Here is a 20,083-nt window from a genome sequence, read left to right on the forward strand (position 1 = left end):
TCTAAGAAACCCTGGGCATCCTTGCCCTCTGCACCACTAAAGGTCGGAGGCTGCAGTCTACCAAACCTCTCCAACCTACGCTGCTCGTCCTCTAGCATAGCAGGAACTACATAGTCTTGAGCAACTGCAACCTGGCTGGGCTGGATGTGCCCCCGGCGTCTGAAGTCCGTGTACGACCTGCTCAGGTGTGCGAGCGGTGGAAGTCTGATTGCCTCCCCCAGTCTGAGAAGTAGCTGCGACTGTAGCGGCTGAAACCGCCTGAGCTAGGGCAGTGGAAACTGATAAGATCTCAGCCAAGGCCTCCTAAAGACCCGGAATCACAATGGGCATAGCTGGTGCCTGAGCTGGTGTTGTAGGAGCATCCACAACTGGGACCTGATCTTGAATTAGGGTAGCTGTTGGATCTGCAGGTGCTGCCCTAGCTGCTCTGCCCCTACCACGACCATGACCACGTCCTCGGCCTCTGGTGTCCACGACTGGTGGTATTGGTAGTTGTCCATCCTGACCGGTAGCGCGTGTCCTCACCATCTGTGAGAGAATAGAATAACAAAAGTTTAGTACTCGGATCAACAAATTCGCACGACAAGAATTTCAAGAATATGAAGTTTTTTCCTAAAGGTTCTGCAGCCTCTCGAGCATAAATACAGATGTCTCCGTACCGATCCGCGAGACTCTACTAAACCTGCTCATGACTCGTGAGACCTATATAACCTAGGCTCTGATACCAACTTGTCACGACCCTAAACCTAGACCCAGTCGTGATGGCGCCTCTCGTGAAGACAAGACCAGCCAACTATTTCCAATTTGATGTTAAACAACAAGAAAACAGTCTACAACATGATTTAATAATACTAAGTAGCAGCTAATATCATAAGTGTGTGGAAGAGAAACCTAACACAGCCCTAACCGGGGTGTCACAAGTCACGAGCATCTAACAACACTAAATACTCAAAAGTAACTATAGAGTTTAGTACTAAACTAGAGACATAAAGGAAAAGAGATAGGGAGGAGCTTTGGGCTGCGAACGCCAACAACTACCTAAAGACTCCTCGAATCCGCCTGAAGCTAGAATGATCAACACTCGAGAGTGGGACTAGCTACGCCTGAATCTGCACATAGGGGTGCAGGGAGTAAAGTGAGTACTCCAACTCAGTGAGTAACAAAGGTAAATAAAGACTGAAAGCAAGAAATCAAGTAAGGCACAAAGCATTCTATAATGAAACAGTAAAATAATTAAAACAATAAACCAGTGAAAGATAGGTAAAATTCTTTAACACAAAGGTAGTTTCATGAAAAGCCTTTTCCAATAATTAAGCAAGTAATTGACAGTCAATTATGAAAAGTAAACACATAAAGGCTCGCCCCTCGGGCACAGTATCAACAAATTCGCCCCTCGGGCAATATCTCAGAATAGTACTAGCCCCTCGGGCAATCACATATAATAATACCAGCCCCTCGGGCTCAATCTCACATCACAATGGGTACCCGCACTCACTAGGGGTGTACAGACTCTTAGAGGGGCCCCTTACGGCCCAAGCGCAATATCAAGCCACCTCATGGTATCATTACTAGGCCCTCGGCCTTACTCAGTCAAAATCCTCACAAGCCACTCGGGTAATAGTAAAACATGTGTTGCTCAGCCCAAACATTATTTAAAATATCATTAAAGTATTAAAACTGAGTAAACATGGCTGAGTATGAAAAATAGTGGAAAATAACATGATCGAGTTCAAGTATAAAGTCAAAACAATGAGGAAATACCAGTAAAAATCCCCGAAGGATTCAAATAGTTGGCACAAGGCCCAAATATGGCACTCAACCCAAATAACGATGATAACAAATAGATTTCAGTCAAATAAGCGGTAAAATCATCAATCGGAACAGACCAAGTCACATTCCCTTATAGTGCACGACTCCACGCCCGTCATCAAGTGTGTGCCTCACCTCAATATAGCACTACGATGTGCAAATCCGAGGTTTCAATCAGAACATCATTTACAATCATTACTCACCTCGAACCAGTCAAATCCCTAGCTCGCGATGCTTTTGCCCCTCCAATAGGCCTCCACTCGCGTCGAATCTATCCAAAATCAGAACAAGGACGTCAAAATATGCTAAGGGAAGGAAGCCCAAGCAAAAATAATCAAAATATGACACAAATCCTGAAATTACCAAAACCCAACCCCCGAGCCCACATCTCGGAATTCAATAATTTTTACGTCAATAGATTTCTTATCTCCCCACAAGTTCATACATATCAAAAGTTCAGAAATCCGACCCCAAATGGTCCTTCAAATCCCCAATCAAAGGCCTAAGTTTTCAAGCCCTAGTTTCCCCAATTTTCACCCTTAATTTCCAAAATTTCTAGCTCTAATCCATAAAATAATAGCATAGGAACGCGTTTTAAGTCCAAATTCCTTACCTCAATGAAGTTCCCTTGAAATCCCTCTTTCAAATCATCCAAAAAGCTCCCAAGCCAAGATAAAAATGGTGAAATAGCTCAAAATTCGCGCAGGCCACATTTTATACTTTCTGCCTAGAACGTTTCGCATCTGCGGCCCAATACCCGCTTCTGCGGTACCGCATTTGCGGTTCATTCCTCCGCTTCTGCAAAAATCACATAACTACCAAAAAACTCGCATCTGCAATTACATTCCCGCATCTGCGACATCGCAGATGCGGTCACACTAACCGCTTCTGCGGTCACTGCTCACCAGGCCATTTTCGCTTCTGGGATACTTTTCCCGCATCTGTGACTTCAAATCACGCTTTCGATCAAAAACCCAACCAAACCACGTCCGAATGACCTGAAATTTTGCACACACATCCCAATTGACACAACGGAACTACTGCAACTCTTGGAATTCCATTCTGATCCCTACATCAAAATTTGTCCTACCAACTGGAAATCACCAAAATATCAACTTTGCCAATTCAAGCCTAAATCTACTCCGAACCTCCAAAACTCATTCTGATCACGCTCCTAAGTCATAAATCACCTCCCGAAGCTAACCGAACCATCAAAATTCACTTTCGACCCCTATAACACATAAGTCAACATCTAGTTGACTTTTCCATCTTAAGCTTTCTTAAAAGAGACTAAGTATCTCAAACCTTACCAAAATCATTCCGGATTCGATCTGACCAACCCGATACCACAAAACTCGGATAAACAAAGCATAAAGAAATAGAAATGGGGAAAATGGAGCAGTAACTCATGAGACGACTGGCCAGGTCGTCACACCCTTCGCGAACGCGAGGCTCCACTTGCGAACGCGAAGGCCAATTGTCTGCAACACTCAACAACAGTTTTTCTGCAATTTTTCACCACACGAAATAGTCTAATTAACCACCCGAAACTCACCCGAGGCCCCCGAGACCTCAACCAAACATGCCAACATATCCCATAACATCATTCAAACTTGTTCCAATCTTCAAAATGCTCAAAACAACATCAAAACACCAAATTCGTATCAGATTCAAGCCTAAGAATTCCAAAATCTTCTAAATTACGCTTCTGATCAAAAAGTCTACCAAACCACATTCGAATGACCTAAAATTTTTCACACACATCCCAAATGACACAATGGAACTACTGCAACTCCTGAAATTCCATTATGACCCCTATATCTATCATGACCCGGAATTTCCACCCTCGGAAGTCGTGATGACGCCTACTCGTGATAGCTAGGCAAGCCACAAACCTTCTAAATCATTAATTCCTTCCATTTTATACACGTTTTAAAAAATTAAATTAATGGCGAATAAGCAGATAAATGACAGCGGAAAGTAAAATTTTAGCGGAAGTTTAGATAAATAGAAAACCAAAATGTACAAAAGCCCAAACATGCCTCTACCCAGCATCTGGTGTCACAACGTACATGGAATATCTAAGAATACTAAATACAAGAGTCTGAAACAACGAAATAAAACTCTATCTCGGTACAAAAGGAAATAGTAAAATAAACAGATAAAAGAGATGTTGGGCCTGCGGACACCTACGAGACTACCTCGGGATCTCGTGGACTGAAGGATGACTCCCTGACTATTGTTGCGCATCGTAAGCTACTCCGGTATTTGCACATTAGTGCAGAGTGTAGAATCAGCACAACCGACCCCATGTGCTGGTAAGTGTCTGACCTAACCCCGGCAAGGTAGTGATGAGGCTAGGACCAGACCCCAAATAAACCTGTATAGTTATATAATATATTGAGGAAAAGTAAACAAGAAATGAGAAGTTAAGAGGGAGGGGGTACATGCTTAGGGGAAACAAATCAATTTAGCAGAAACTGAATAAATATGAAGGAAACAGTACAGTATCTAAAACGATATAGTAATAATACTGTTGCGGCGTGCAACCTGATCCATATGTATATATATACTTGATGCAGCGTTCAACCCGATCCAATAAATATGATATATCTGCTGTGGCGTGCAACCCGATCCAATATAATATCTGTTGCGGCATGCAACCTGATCCATATATATATATATAATCTCATTAATAAAAATGTTGTAGCGCGCAATCCGTTCCAAATATATAGCTTACAGTGATCACGACAGCAATCCCGACAAAGGATTTACTATAGATTACACTATCCCGGTAAGGGAACTCAACAGTACAAATATATATGTCCCGGCAAGGGAGAATCAACTATAACCATTCTCAATTCAACTTCGAATCATCTCTACTATCATTATTTCTAACTCATAATTAACTTCTACGAAAATAGACTAAGCCTTTGCTCGATACCACATGCTTACTCATTTTCTCAACCATAACTTTATTCAAGAATACAACAAGTATCAATTTAAGACTCACGGTCATACTCGACACCAACATATAGATACTCGTTACCATGCCTATACATCGTACTCAACAAGAAACAAGTCGCAAATATGACCCAACTCCTAATCCCTCAAGCTAAGGTTAGACCAAACACTTACCTCAAACTTCCACGGCCAAATCAACCCTCAATCACCTTTTTCCTCTTGAATTTGGCTCCAAATCGATTGTATATATACATAAATGACTTCAATACATCAATAAATGCTAAACAACGCGAACTGACTGTCTAATTGTAGCTATTCCATCATTCTTCCCAAAAACCCAAAAAACGACCCCTGGCCCGCTTGGTCAAAACACGAGGTTCGGACCAAAATCGAATCACCCATTCACCCACGAGCCCAAATATATAATTATTTCCAGAATTCGACCCCAAAACGAGGTCTAAATCCTAATTTTCTACCCTTAATCACATGTTTTAGGCCTAGAGATTCATTCGATGTTGATGAAAATGGAAGAAAACGAGTTGGAGATTACTTACCCAAGGAATTTTGGTGAAAAAGTGCTTCAAGGATCGCCTAGGAGCTTTGGAGAAGAAGAAGTTTTGCAAAAAATTGAGAAATCCCGTAATGGGTTATGTTTTTGGAACTCAAAATAACTGGGTAAAATTCTTCTTCGCGTTCGTGACAGACTCGAGGTGTTCGCGACAGACTCAATGTGTTCGCGATGAGTCAGGTCCAAAGATCTTCGCGTTCACGTAATGTCTCTCGCGTTCGAGGAGAGTAATCTCCTCGAGCCTCACGTTCGCGTGCCAAGGGCCGCGTTCGTATTGAACAAACTGGTGGCCCCTCCCCCTGCACCCTACGCGTTCGTGAGTGTAAGGACGCGTTCGTGAAGGGTCTCCCCCCTGACCTTCGCATTTGCGTCTCATCCTCCGCATTCGCGAAGAAGCCAAAATGGAACCTGGGATCTTTACCTTACGCATTCACGAGAGGGACCACGCGAACGCGAAGGGTAAAATCCCTAGGTAGCAACAGCAGAAAACCTGCAACATTTCTTAAGCCAAAAATCATTTCGAAACACCTCCGAAATACTCCCGAGCCCTCGGGGCTACTAACCAAACACATCCACTAACTCAACAATATCATACGAACTTATCCGTGTGATCAAATCACCTAAATAACCTCAAAAACAATGAATCAAACCTCAAAACCAAGGATTTTTTCCAAAATTTCATAAAATATCAACTTTAGCAATTTAGATCTGAATCACGTCAAACGGACTCTGTTTTCAACCAAATTTTGCAGAAATGACTTAAACTATATATAAGACATGTACCGGGAACCGGAACCAAAATACGGGCCCGATACCAATATGTTCTAATCAAAATTTATTTCAAAATTCATTAAACATTTTCAGAAAATAATTTTACTTAAAAATTCATTTCTCGGGCTTGGGATCTCGGAATTCGATTCCGGGCATACGCCCACGTCCCATATTTTCCTACGGACCTTTCGGGACCGTCAAATCACGGGTCTGGGTCCGTTTACCCAAAATGTTGACCGAAGTCAAATTTACTCATTTTATAATCAAAACTTAGCATTTTTCATAGAATTTCATATTTAAGCTTTCCGGCCATGTGCCCAGACTACGCATGCAAATCAAGGAGAGCCTAAATAAGGTTTCAAGGCCTCAGAAGCACAGAATGCAATTAAAAACAAGTGATGAACCTTTGGTCGTCACATTCTCCATCTCTAAAACAACTGTTCGTCCTCGAACGGACAGAAGAAGGAAGTACCTAAGTCGGGGAAAAGATGAAGATAACGGCTCCGCATATCAGACTCGGATTCCTAAGTCGATGCCTCAGGAGGCTGACCTCTCCACTGAACACGAACAGAAGGAAAACTCTTCGACCTCAAATGACGAACCTGTCGGTTTAGAATGGCTATCGGCCCTTCCTCGTACGATAAGTCCTTGTCCAACTGGATAGTGCTGAAATCTAACACGCGGGATGGATCGCCGTGATACTTTTGAAGAATGGAGACATGAAACACTGGATTCATGGCTGATAAGCTCGGCGGTAATGCAAGTCTATAATCCACCTCTCCCACTCTATCAAGAATCTCAAACGGACCAATGAACCTAGGGCTAAGCTTGCCCCTCTTCCCAAACCTCATCACGCCCTTCATAGGCGACACTCGGAGCAATACCTGCTCACCAACCATAAAAGCCACATCTCAAACCTTGCGATCTGCATAGCTCTTTTGCTTGGACTGAGCTATACGAAGCCTATCCTGAATGATCCTGACCTTGTCCAAGGCCTCCTGAACCAGATCTGTACCCAACAACCGAGCGTCTCCCAGCTCAAACTATCCAACTAGAGATAGACAACGCCTACCATATAAAGCCTCATAAGGAGCCATCTGGATACTCGACTGGTAGCTGTTGTTGTAGGCAAAAACTGCTCCCACGAACCTCCAAAGTTAATAACACAAGCTCAGAGCATATCCTCCAATATCTGAATAGTCTGCTCGGACTGCCTGTCCGTCTGAGGATGAAATCTTGTACTCAACTCAACCTGGGTGCCCAACTCTCGCTGAACTGCTCTCCAGAAACACGAGATAAACTGCATACCCCAGTCCGAAATGATATATACCGGCACAGCATGAAGGCAAATAATCTCCTAGATATAGATCTCAGCTAACCTCTCGGATGAATAGGAGACTGCCACAGAAATGAAATGCGCTGACTTGGTCAGCCTATCAACAATGACCCAAACTGCGTCGAACTTCTTCCGAGTCAGCGAAAGTCTAGTAACGAAGTCCATAGTGATCCGCTCCTACTTCCACTTGGGAGGCTCAATCCTTTGAAACAATCCACTAGGCCTTTGATGCTCATACTTGACCTGCTGACAATTCAAATACCGAGCCACATATGCCACAATATCCTTCTTCATTCTATGCCACCAATAATGCTGCCGAAAATCCTGATACATCTTTGCGGCGTCCGGATGAATAGAGTACCTGGAGCTATGGGCCTCCTCTAAAATCAACTCTCAAAGACCATCCACATTAGGCACACAAACTCGACCCTGCAATCTCAAAACTACATCATCACCTAAGGTAACGTGCTTGGTACCTCCACGCTGCACCGTGTCTCTAAGGACATACAAATGGGGATCATCATACTGCCGATCACGGATATGATCCAATAAGGAAGAACGAGCGGTCGTGCAAGCTAATACACGACTAGGCTCAGAGATATCCACCCTCACAAACTGATTGGCCAAATCCTGAACGTCCAAAGCAAGCGGCCTCGCACCGACCGGAATATAAGCAAGACTGCCCATACTGGTTGACTTCCTACTCAAGGCATCGGCCACCACATTGGCCTTTCCCGGGTGATATAAGATAGTGATATCATAATCTTTTAACAACTCCAACTACCTCCTCTGCCTCAAATTCAACTCCTTTTGCTTGAACAAATACTGAAGACTCTTATGATCCGTGAACACCTCACACGCCATGCCATATAGATAGTGCCTCCAAATCTTCAATGCGTGATCAATGGCTGCTAACTCCAAATCATGCACCGGATAGTTCTTTTCATGAATCTTCAACTGCCTCAAAGCATAGGCAATGACTTTGCCATCCTGCATCAACACTGCACCAAGCCCAACACGGGAAATATCACAATAAACTGTGTAAGGCCCTGAACCTGTAGGAAAACTAACACCGATGTCGTAGTCAGAGCTGTCTTGAGCCTCTGAAAGCTCGCCTCACACTCGTCTGACCATCTGAACAGGGCACCCTTCTGGGTCAACCTGGTCATCGGGGCTGCAATAGATGAAAACCCCTCCACGAATCGCCGATAGTAGCCTGCCAATCCCAAGAAACTCCGAATGTCTGTAGTTGATGCTGGTCTAGGCTAGTTCTTGACTGCCTCAATCTTCTTCGGATCAACCTGGATACCCTCTGCTGATACAACATGACCCAGGAATGCAACTAAACTCAACCAAAACTCATACTTCGAGAACTTAGCATATAATTGACTATCCTTCAGAGTCTGAAGAATCACTCTAAGATGCTGCTCGTTCTCCTCCTGGCTTTGGGAATATATCAAATATCATCAATGAAAACGATCACGAATGAATCTAAGTAAGTCCTGAACACTCAGTTCATCAAATCCATAAAGGCTGACGGGGCATTTGTCACCCCGAATGACATAACCAGGTACTCATAATGGCCGTACCGAGTGCGGAGAGCTGTCTTAGGGACATCGGATGCCCTAATCCTCAACTGATGGTAGCCAGATCTCAAGTCTATCTTTGAAAATACCTTAGCACCTTGAAGCTGATCGAACAAATCATCAATCCTCGGTAATGGATACTTATTCTTGATTGTAACCTTGTTCAACTACTGGTAATCAATGCACATTCTCATCGAACCATCCCTTTTCTTAACGAACAACATCGACGCACCCCAAGGCGAAATGTTGGGTCATTGAAACCCTTCTCAAGCAAGTCTTGCAACTGCTTCTTCAACTCTTTCAACTATGGCGGGGCCATGCAATATGGCGGAATAGAAATGGGTTGAGTGCACAGAGTCAAATCAATGCATAAATCAATATCCCTGTCGGGTGGCATCCTTGGCAGGTCTGAAGGGAAAACCTCAGGAAACTCGCGAACCTCAGCACAGGAATCACGAATATAAGCCAAATAGGCCAAATACCCCTTCTCGACCATACACCGAGCCTTCACATAAGAGATAACGTTATGGGTAGAATGACCAGGAGTCCCTCTCCACTCTAAACGAGGCATACCCGGTAAGGCTAAGGTCACAGTCTTGGCATGGCAATCCAAGATAGCGTGGTAAGGTGATAGCCAGTCCATCCCCAATATAACATCAAAGTTGACCATATCTAATAGCAACAAATCTACATGAGTCTCGAGACCCCCAATCACCACAATACAAGAACGATGGACTCGATTAACCACGATAGAATCACCCACCGGTGTAGACACATAGACATGAATACGTAGTATATCACTAGGCAGAACCAGATATGGTGCAAAATAATAGGACACATATGAATATGTAGACCCTGGATCAAATAACACTGAAGCATCTCTATCAAAAACCAGAACAGTACTTGTGATCACTGCATCTGAAGCCTCAGCCTCGGGCCTGGCTAGAAGAGCATAACAATGGGGCTGGGCCCCACCACCCTGAACCACCTCCTTGGGACGACCTGTTGCTGGCTGGACTCCACCTCTTGCAGCCTGAGCTCCACCTCTAAATCCTCTACCTCCACCCCTAGTACCCATCCCTGCCTCTAGCTGGCTGGGTGGTCTGTTGAACCTCTGGTGCCTGAATCATAGCACGAGAACTCTGCTGCTGCGACTGAGTGCCCACTAACCTCGGACAAGCCCTCCGGATGTGACCATACTGACCACACTCATAACATCTACCTGAATGCTGCGACTGAGGAAACTGAGACTGACCTTGACGACCTGAATGACCACTCCAAAAACTCTGGAGCGGTGGTGCACTGATAGAAGTTGGGGGTGCACTGTAGGGATGCTGATCCGAATACTGCATGCGAGAACCATGACCACCTGGAGCACCGTGAGAAACCTGAAGAGCTAACTGGAAGGGCCTAGGAGGATGGCCTCTACCATATGAATCTCTACCTCCAGACGAGGTACCACTGAATCTGCCTGAATGATGGGGCCTCTTATCCAACCCATGACTACCCCCTATGACAGTACCATCACAACTCTGCGGGCCACATTGGCCGCCTCCTGAAAAGTGTCTCACTCTCAGCCTCCTTGGCCATCTGAAGACGAATCGGCTGAATAAGACCATCAATAAACCTCCTCACCCTCTCTCTCTCGGTAGGAAGTATGACAAGGGCATGGCGAGCTAGATCGATGAACCTGGTCTCATACTGGGTGACCATAATGGAACCCTGCTGGAGGCGCTCAAACTGCCTCTGATAGGCCTCTATCTGAGTAATGGGGAGAAACTTCTCCAAAAACAACACGGTGAACTGCTCCCAAGTCAGAGATGGCGACCTGGCTAGCCTAGCTAAGCAATAATCCCTCCACCAAGTCTTGGCAGATCCAGACAGACGAAATATGGCAAAATCAACCCCATTGGTCTCAACACCATGTTCCGGAGAACCTCGTGGCAACTGTCTAGATAATCCTGGGGGTCCTCAGTAGATGCACCGCTGAAAGTAGAAGTGAAGAGCTTGGTGAACCTATCCAGCCTCCACAAAGCATTAGCGGACATAGCCGCTCCATCGCCAGTTTGAGCCATTACACCTGGCTGAACTGCTATAGTTGGCTGAACCGCTGGAACCTAAACCTGGGGAGCTACCTTCTCTGGAGTGCGTGTAGCAGGAGTCTGATCCCGTCCCCCAGCTTAAGAAGTGGCTGGTGCTACCAGAAGCAAACCTGCCAGGGTGATACTCTCCATGAGGCTCACCAATCGAACCAGAGCATCCTGAAGAACTGGGGTGGCAATGAACCCCTTTGGGGCCTGAGCTGGGCCCACCGTAACTGCTGGGGCGGAACCTCCTCCTCAAAATCAACCTGAGGCTCCGCCACTGGTGCTACTGCTCGGGGTTGAGCTCTACTCCTACCTTGGCCTCTAGCACGGCCTCAACCTCGCCCTTTGCCCCTAGTGGGAGCTGCTGCTGGGGGCTCGGGCTGCTGAGCGGTAGATGAGGAAGCGCGTGTTCTTGCCATATGTGAAAGAACATAGTAGAAATCTAATTAGCATTTAGAAATAAATCCGTACGACAAGAAAAAACAAATGTGAAATTTTCCTAACTCTGTAGCCTCTGGGGATAAATACAGACGTCTCCGTACCGATCCCTCAGACTCTACTGAGCTTGTCCGTGAGTTGTGAGACCTATGTAACCTAGAGCTCTGATACCAACTTGTCACAACCTGGAATTTCCACCCTCGGGAGTCGTGATGGCGCCTACCCATGATAGTTAGGCAAGCCACAAACCTTCAAAATCATTAATTCCTTCCATTTTATACAAGTTTTAAACAATTAAATTAATGATGAATAAGTAGATAAATGACAGCGGAAAGTAAACTTTTAGCGAAAGTTTAGATAAATAGAAAACCAAAACGTACAAAAGCCCAAACATATCTCTACCCAGCATCTGGTGTCACAACGTACACGGACTATCTAAGAATACTAAATACAAGAGTCTGAAACAACGAAATAAAACTCGATCTCGGTACAAAAGGAAACAGTGAAATAAACAGATAGAAGAGATGTCAGGCCTGCAGACACCTGCGGGACTACCTCGGGATCTTGTGGACTGAAGGATGGCTCCCTGGCTACTGTTGCGCACCGTAAGCTGCTCCGGTATCTGCACATTAGTGCAGAGTGTAGCATCAACACAATCGACCCCATGTGTTGGTAAGTGTATGGCCTAACTCGGCGAGGTAGTGACGAGGCTAGGACCAGACCCCAAATAAACCTGTGCAGTTATATAATATATTGCGGAAAAGTAAACAAGAAATGAGCAGTTAAGAGGGAAGAGGTACATGCTTCAGGGAAACAAGTCAATTTAGCAAAAACCGAATAAATATGAAGGAAAGAGTACAGTATCTAAAACGATATAGGGAGGGGGTACATGGCTCCAAATCGATTGTATCTCTACATAAATGACTTCAATACAATAATAAATGCTAAACAATGCGAACCCAATGTCTAATTATAGCTATTCCATCATTCTTCCCAAAAACCCAAAAAAGGACCCCGGGCCCACTTGGTCAAAACACGAAGTTCGGACAAAAATCGAATCACCCATTCACCCACGTGCCCAAATATATAATTATTTCCAGAATTCGACCCCAAAACGAGTTCTAAATCACAATTAATTAAAAAGCTCTAACTCTACCCAAATCCATAATTTTCTACCCTCAATCACATGTTTTAGGCCTAGAGATTCATTGGATGTTGATGAAAATGGAAGAAAACGAGTTGGAAATTACTTACCCAAGGAGTTTTGGTGAAAAAGTGCTTCAAGGATCGCCTAGGAGCTTTGGAGAAGAATAAGTTTTGTAAAAATTTGAGAAATCCCGTAATGGGTTCTGTTTTTGGAACTTAAAATAACTGGGTAAAATTCTTCTTCGCGTTCGCGACAGACTCGACGCATTCGCGATGAGTTAGGTCCACAGACCTTCACGTTTGCGTAATGGCTCTCGCATTCACGGAGATTAATCTCCTCGAACCTCGCGTTCGCGTGCCAAGGGCCGCGTTCGCGTTGAACAAACTGGTGGCCCCTCCCCCTGCACCCTACGCGTTCGCGAGTGGAAGGACGCATTCGCGAAGGGTCTCCCCCCTGAGCTTCGCGTTCGCATTTCATCCTCCACGTTCGCGAAGAAGCCAAAATGGTACCAGGGATCTTTGCCTTACGCGTTCGCGAGAAGGACCACGCGAACGCGATGTGTCAAATCCCTGGGCACTAACAGCAGAAAACCTGTAACATTTCATAAGCCAAAAATCATTCCGAAACACCTCCGAAACACTCCCGACTCCTAAATAAACACATGCACTAACTCAACAACATCATACGAACTTATCTGTGCTATCAAATCGCCTAATAACCTCAAAAATAATGAATCAAACCTCAAAACCAAGGATTTTTTCCAAAATTTCATAAAACATCAACTTTAGCAATTTAGGTCCGAATCACGTCAAACGGACTCCGTTTTCAACCAAATTTTGCAGAAATGACTTAAACCATATATAAGACCTGCATCGGGCATCGAAACCAAAATACAGTCATGATACCAACATGTTCTAATCAAAATTCATTTCAAAATTCCTTAAACATTTTCAGAAAACAATTTTACTTAAAAATTTATTTCTCGGGTTTGGGACCTCGGAATTCGATTTCAGGCATACGCCCACGTCTCATATTTTTCTACGGACCCTACGGGACCGTCAAATCACGGGTCTGGGTTTGTTTACCCAAAATGTTGACCGAAGTCAAATTTACTCATTTTATAATCAACACTTAGCATTTTTCAAAGAATTTCATATTTAAGCTTTCCGGCCACGTGCCCGGACTGCGCACGTAAATCGAGGCGACCCTAAATGAGGTTTTCAAGGCCTTGGAAGAATAGAATGAAATTAAAAACAAGTGATGACCCTTTGGATCGTCACATCAAAATCTCACCTATCAACCGGAAAACGCCAAAATTCTAATTTCGCTAATTCAACCCTAAATCTACTCCGAACAACCAAACCACACATTTCGATCACGCTCCAAAGTACCAAATCACCTCCCGAAGCTATCCGAACCATCAAAACTCGCATCCGAGCCCTTTAACACATAAGTCAACATCCGGATGACTTTTCCAACTTAAACTTCCTCAAAAGAGACTAAGTGTCTCAAACCTTACCAAATCCTCTCCGAACCCGAACCAACCAACCCGATCACACATAGAACCGATAAATAAAGCAATAAGAAGTATAAATGGGGGAAACAAAGTGGTAACTCATGAAACGATCAACCGAGTTGTTACAATGTCCTCAACTTTTGAAGTTGAAAGTCTAAGTTCAGGACCATATGTGCTTTACTTTTGAACTTGAAACTTGAAGTTCAGGACCAAGTGTCTTAACTTTTCAACTTAAAACTTGAAGTTCAGGACCAAGTGTCCTTAACATTTCAAATTGAAACTCAAACTTCAGGACCAAGTGTCCTTAACTTTTGAACTTAAAAGTCTAAATTCAGGACCTAGTGTTCTCAACTTTTGAAGTTGGAACTATAAGTTAAGGATTGCCTGTCCTTAACTTTTATACTTGTTAGTCTAAGTTCAGGACAAAGTGTCCTGAACTTTTGAACTTTTAAGTCTAAGTTCAGGACCATGTGTCCTTAACTTTTGAACTTGAAACTCAAACTTTAGTACCAAGTGTCCTTAACTTTTGAACTTGAAACTTAAACTTCAGGACCAAGTGTCCTTAACTTTTCAACTTGAAAGACTAAGTTCAGGACTAGATGTCCTTAATTAGGAAATAAGGATTAACTTCTAACTTTGATATTTTCAAAATTTTCAGGGGACAAACTGATATATATGCTGATAATAATGGTGTGAGAAAGAATCCATGCAAATTATATCATCAAAAAATTAGTAGCAAAATGTTCTTCCTTGAGCTTTCAGATAGTAGCTTTGTACTTGATGATAAGGTTTGATAATTCGCAAGGTGTTTATTTTCTTTATTCTTAATTTATTATTTTTTAATTATTTTATGACTGATGGATTTATTTTATTTTTTGCCTTTTTATGAAGCATATTGACATTACACTATATTATCTGAGAAAAAAGGAATGCTACCACCCTCGCGATCATGCTCTTCGTTGCACAACTACAAATATACTTTTTGATAACTATATGGTGCTTGTGTATAAGGATTTCAATGAAGATGCTATAGATGAGTTTTGGTGTGGTGATAATCAATTGTTTCTGATACCATATGTGTGGGGTGACAGTCGTAGATGTAATTACTTGGACTGAGTTGACAAAATCTTTTTTCCATGTCGGCTTCCTTCAGAAAGTAATGATGTTGTGACACATTTTATTTTGGGGTTATTGGACTTGAATGAGAAAAAGATTGATGTGTATGATTCTATATATAGTGAGCCATATGAGGCAGGAATGAATCACATTGAAATGTATGCACGCATGCTCCACCACTTTCTAAGTTCTCACAGTTTGAGAAACATCACAAGTCTTTTGGAAATGCATTCAACAAATTTGATATTCAGTGTCAAAGATCATCACACCAAACTGGATCGTACGTGTTGTTATTTGTTATATAATTTATATGTACTTTAGATTTATTGTTTAATTGACTCTGTATCTTACATTTTTCTTAGGACTAATTGTGGTGCATTCAAGTATGTGGAGTTGTTGATGATGGGAAAAGATGTGGAGAAATTCCAACCTGAAGACTTTAGAAAAGAACTTGCAACAAAACTTTGGGAACATGGAGAGTGAAAAAGAAATTCTGGTTATGATACACCACCAGAAAATATTGGCGACGACTATGATAGTGAAAATAAAACTTGTTGTCCGAAGGAGCTCTAGTTTAGTTGTAAAGAAAGTTGTAGTTGTTTTTTGTATAAAATTGCTGTAAGGAATCCATATGAATTCTGAAATATCTTGTAAATTCCTCAAAAGGAACTTTTATTTTGTTTGCATAGCATAATATTTTGTCACAGCTATGCAAAATTATAATTTCAGAAGTAATATGAAGGCATCATGTTATTAATTTCTTTGTTTCTGTCAAGTATTGATTTGTCCATTTACAATCCCTAAATTAAGTGTATTGAGCTTGTAAGTATTAGTTCAGGACCAAGTGTAATTGAACTTCAAATTCAAAGTTAAGGACCAAGTATCCTTAACTTTTGAACTTGTAAGTCAAAATTCAGGAGCATGTGTCCTTAACTTTTGAACTTGAAACTGAAACTTCAGGACCAAGTATCTTTAACTTCTAAACTTGAAGCTCAAACTTTAGGACTAAGTGTCCGTAACTTTTGAACTTGAAAGTCTAAGTTCAGGACCATGTGTCCTCAACTTTTGAAATTGAATCCTTAACTTTTGAACTTGGAACTCAAACTTCAGGACCAAGTGTCTTTATTTTTTTGTACTTGGAACTGTAAATTAAGGACCAAGTATCCTTAACTTTTCAACTTGTAAGTCAAAGTTAACTGTAAGTTAAGGACCAAGTGTCCTAAACTTTTCAACTTGTAAGTCAAAGTTAAGGACTGCATGTCCTTAACTTTTGAACTTTGAACTCAAACTTAAGGACTGCCTATTTTTAACTTTTGAAATTGTAAGTTAAAGTTAAGGACTGCTTGTCCTTAACTTTTGAACTTTGAACTGTAACTTAAGGACTGTCTGTCCTTAACTTTTGAACATGTAAGTCAAAGTTAAGGACTGTCTGTCCTTAACTTTTAACTTGGAACTCTAAGTTAAGGACCAAGTGTCCTTAACTTTTGAACCTATAAGTCAAAATTAAGGACTGCCTGTCCTTAACTTTTGAACCTGTAAGTCAAAGTTAAGGACTGCCTGTCCTTAACTTTTGAAATTTGAACTCAAACTTAAGGACTGTCAGCCCTTAACTTTTGAACTTGTAAGTCAAAGTAAAATAAACAAAAAGAACATAAGTAGAAAGAAATTTTGAAAATTCAGACTGCTCAAATAAGAATAATCTAAATGAATCCAATTTATAGCAAAAACTTAAAAGTGTCGATAAACATAAGTGGATATATCTACTATTCTCTATGCTTCATTGAAAATGGATGGACTGTTGGAGAATATATACAAGTTGTTCTATTATGACCAATTCTTCTACAACGACCACATTTGAATGTTATTTTTGATGACTCGATAGCTGGAATATGCCTTTTCTTCTGCCTTGTACCTGGTGGCACTTTGAAATCTGGAGGTTTAACAATTTGTGACTTGACACTCTCTAGTACAATCCAAGAATCAGTATGTCCTACAGGATATATTTGTCTTTCATATGTTTTCAGCCAAGATTCCTTTAAGTACTAGTGTGAGCAAAAGTTGGACTTCTTGACGTTTCTCTTCTCGATAGCTGCAATTGCATGTATGCGTGGTAATTCATCAAATTGAAACTGAAAACAATCACATGTTCTTTTGTTTAAGTCCACCAAGAAAGTTATTCCTTCTTCAATTCTAGAACGCCATGAATCAACAGGGAAGACCTTCAATGTTGAAAAAGTATAAGTTAGTACATTATGTTAAATAATATAGAACATAATACTTACATTCAAAGTAAATGCTAAATCTATCTTTTTCTTCAATTCCTCTTCTACCCAACAAGAAACGTCATAAAAAATTCCTTCTGCTTCATTTCTTCTTTCATAAAACCAACGTTGTAGCTTCACTTAAATCAAAATCCATCATTCTTAATATAGGAAACTCCCTTGCTTCTAATAGGACATAATTCATTGGCTCAACTATGTTTGTTGTGAGCATGTCGTATCTTCGTCGTGGACTACAAGAACGTGCCCACCTTTCCGGTGGTTCTTCCATCAAGTAGTCATAAGTCTTCTTATCTACTTTTGTTATATCTGACATGTAAAGATCAAATTCTTTGCGCCTGTATACTCTTGCACCACTTTGAAAAAGTTTTATGACCTCATTTTTCACTTTCCTTCGCTTTAGGTTTTGCTCCAAATGATAGATACAGATCCAATGGTGGCTTTCAGGATATACCTTTGCAATGGAATATGCAATAGATTGATGCCTGTCTGATAAAAAAATTAAATTCTCACGACTCTCAATTGCATTGCGAAGCTCACTAAAGTACCACTCATAGGAATTGTTATTTTCAGATTTTGCTATTCCAAAAACTAGTGGGAAAGTTTGGTTATTTGCATCCTTTGAAACTGAAATCATTAAAACACCACAAACTTTTGACTTCAAAAAAGTTGCATCAACAGCAATCACTGGTCTACAATGATTCCAACCAGATATTAATGATCCATATGCATAAAACATATAAAGAAACCTGAAAATACAGTATAAAATAAAGTTAACAGAAGTTAAGGATAGGCAATCCTTAACTTAGACTAACAAGGTCAAAAGTTAAGGACAAGTAGTCCTGAACTTCAGGTTACAAGGCTAAAAGTTAAGAACAAGTAGTCCTAAAGTTAGACTAACAAGGTCAAAATTTAAGGACAGACAGTCCTTAACTTAGAGTTACAAGTTATAAAGTTAAGGACATGCAGTCCTTAACTTTGAGTTCAAAGTTCAAAAGTTAAGGATAGTCAATCCTTAACTTTAACTTACAAGTTCAAAAGTTAAGGACAGACAGTCCTGCACTTCAGGTTACAAGCTCAAAAGTTAAGGACAGGTAGTCTTGAAGTTAGACTAACAAGGTCAAAAGTTAAGGACATGTAGTCCTTAACTTAGAGTGACGAGTTATAAAGTTAAGGACATGCAGTCCGTAACTTGGGTTTACAAGATAAATGTTAAGGACATGGAGTCCTTAACTTAGACTAACAAGGTCAAAAGTTAAGGTCACCATGTCCTTAATTTTATAACTTGCAATTCTAAGTTAATGACCAAGTGTCCTTAACTTTTTGACTGCACACATGAAAGTTAAGGATAACACGTCCTTAACTTTTTAACTGGTTAAAGACATCATGTCCTAGAGTTTATAAAAGAGACTAATAAATTCTTTTTTGATTGTTTACCTGTTGTTGTCGTCTATCATTATGTCAGTATATGTTCCCGGGTTTTTACTTCTCATCATATACAAGTATGAAGACAATAATTCATAATTCTCTTCAGGAGTTCCTCTTATTAAAGCAGAAACACGTTGAATAGCACGCCACGCCTTGTGATACCCAATGTCTAATCCATGCAATTTTTGCATTTCTGCCATGACAAAAGCTGGTGTAACTTCAAACCTTAAGTCTCGAAGATTGTCGATAATATAAACACTAATCAACTTTGAAGTTGCATGCCTTTGATCAACTTTCATAGTGTTAACAGAGCAGTCATGATTTTTCTCAATCTTTACTATCTTGAACAGTGTTGAATCTTTAATTCTGAAAGCACGCACACACCACCCACACCTATCATCATTACATTTCAATGAATATCTTATTGACCTTGATCTAACAACCTTGAATTCAAAATGTTCTTTAATTGCTATATTCGAAAAATAGTTAATTATACTCTTCTTTTTGTCAAATATTGATCCACTTTTATTTCATCCAACGAAGCATTTTCTCTTAATATCGTAGTTGGGGATTCTTTTTGTTTCAAATTTGACCTTCGTCTAGTTAGTTGAGTAAAGGTTTTTTCAACAACTTCTTCGATTACCGGTGCACTCTGTAAGACTTGAATACCCAAAGCTTGTTCGTTGCCAATCTCTATAATACTTTGTCCTTCTACTTGAATAGAATCAAATGTTTCAAGCACCTCTTCAGTTATTGGTTGGGCTTCAACCATATCTATTTCCAATATCTGTTGGCATTTATTTTGATTATCATGTTGAGTTTTTCTGTTGACATGTTAAAAGGTGCTTGTTGATCCAAAAACTCTTTCCAAAATATCAACAATGAAACGACAACCCTTGAAGAGTGAATGACTTTTTAGTAACTCTATACATGTGTGAAGATCTAAATCTTTGGATACAAGCATTCCCTTGCTTGTTCCAAGGCTGATATCAAACCATACCACTGCCTTAAACTTGTCTCTATCCAATTCAATAACTT

The 20,083-nt window shown here is 41.3% G+C and overlaps 1 protein-coding gene across 1 annotated transcript; it reads right to left on the reverse strand.

The window, feature by feature from the left end:
- Nucleotides 1-17,714: 17,714 nt before the first annotated feature.
- LOC107787755 (protein FAR1-RELATED SEQUENCE 4-like) lies at nt 17,715-19,817 on the reverse strand. The gene is made up of 3 exons (XM_075218118.1): nt 19,639-19,817; nt 19,055-19,438; nt 17,715-18,366 (listed from the first exon to the last, which is right to left on the reverse strand). Exons 1-3 carry the CDS (start codon nt 19,815-19,817, stop codon nt 17,715-17,717), a joined length of 1,215 nt encoding a protein of 404 aa, XP_075074219.1.
- Between the last annotated feature and the right edge of the window lie 266 nt (nt 19,818-20,083).

This window comes from Nicotiana tabacum, chromosome 1, assembly GCF_000715075.1.
Source record: "Nicotiana tabacum cultivar K326 chromosome 1, ASM71507v2, whole genome shotgun sequence".
Lineage (NCBI taxonomy): Eukaryota > Viridiplantae > Streptophyta > Magnoliopsida > Solanales > Solanaceae > Nicotiana > Nicotiana tabacum.

Excerpts from the sequence above, each read along its gene's own strand:
- LOC107787755 (XM_075218118.1), bottom strand. The coding sequence starts at position 19,817 with ATGGTTGAAGCCCAACCAATAACTGAAGAGGTGCTTGAAACATTTGAT. Across the intron at positions 19,439-19,638 it reads ACTCAACTAACTAGACGAAG|GTGTGGGTGGTGTGTGCGTG; the intron begins GTCAAATTTGAA and ends TAATGATGATAG. Across the intron at positions 18,367-19,054 it reads ATGATAGACGACAACAACAG|GTTTCTTTATATGTTTTATG; the intron begins GTAAACAATCAA and ends CTGTATTTTCAG.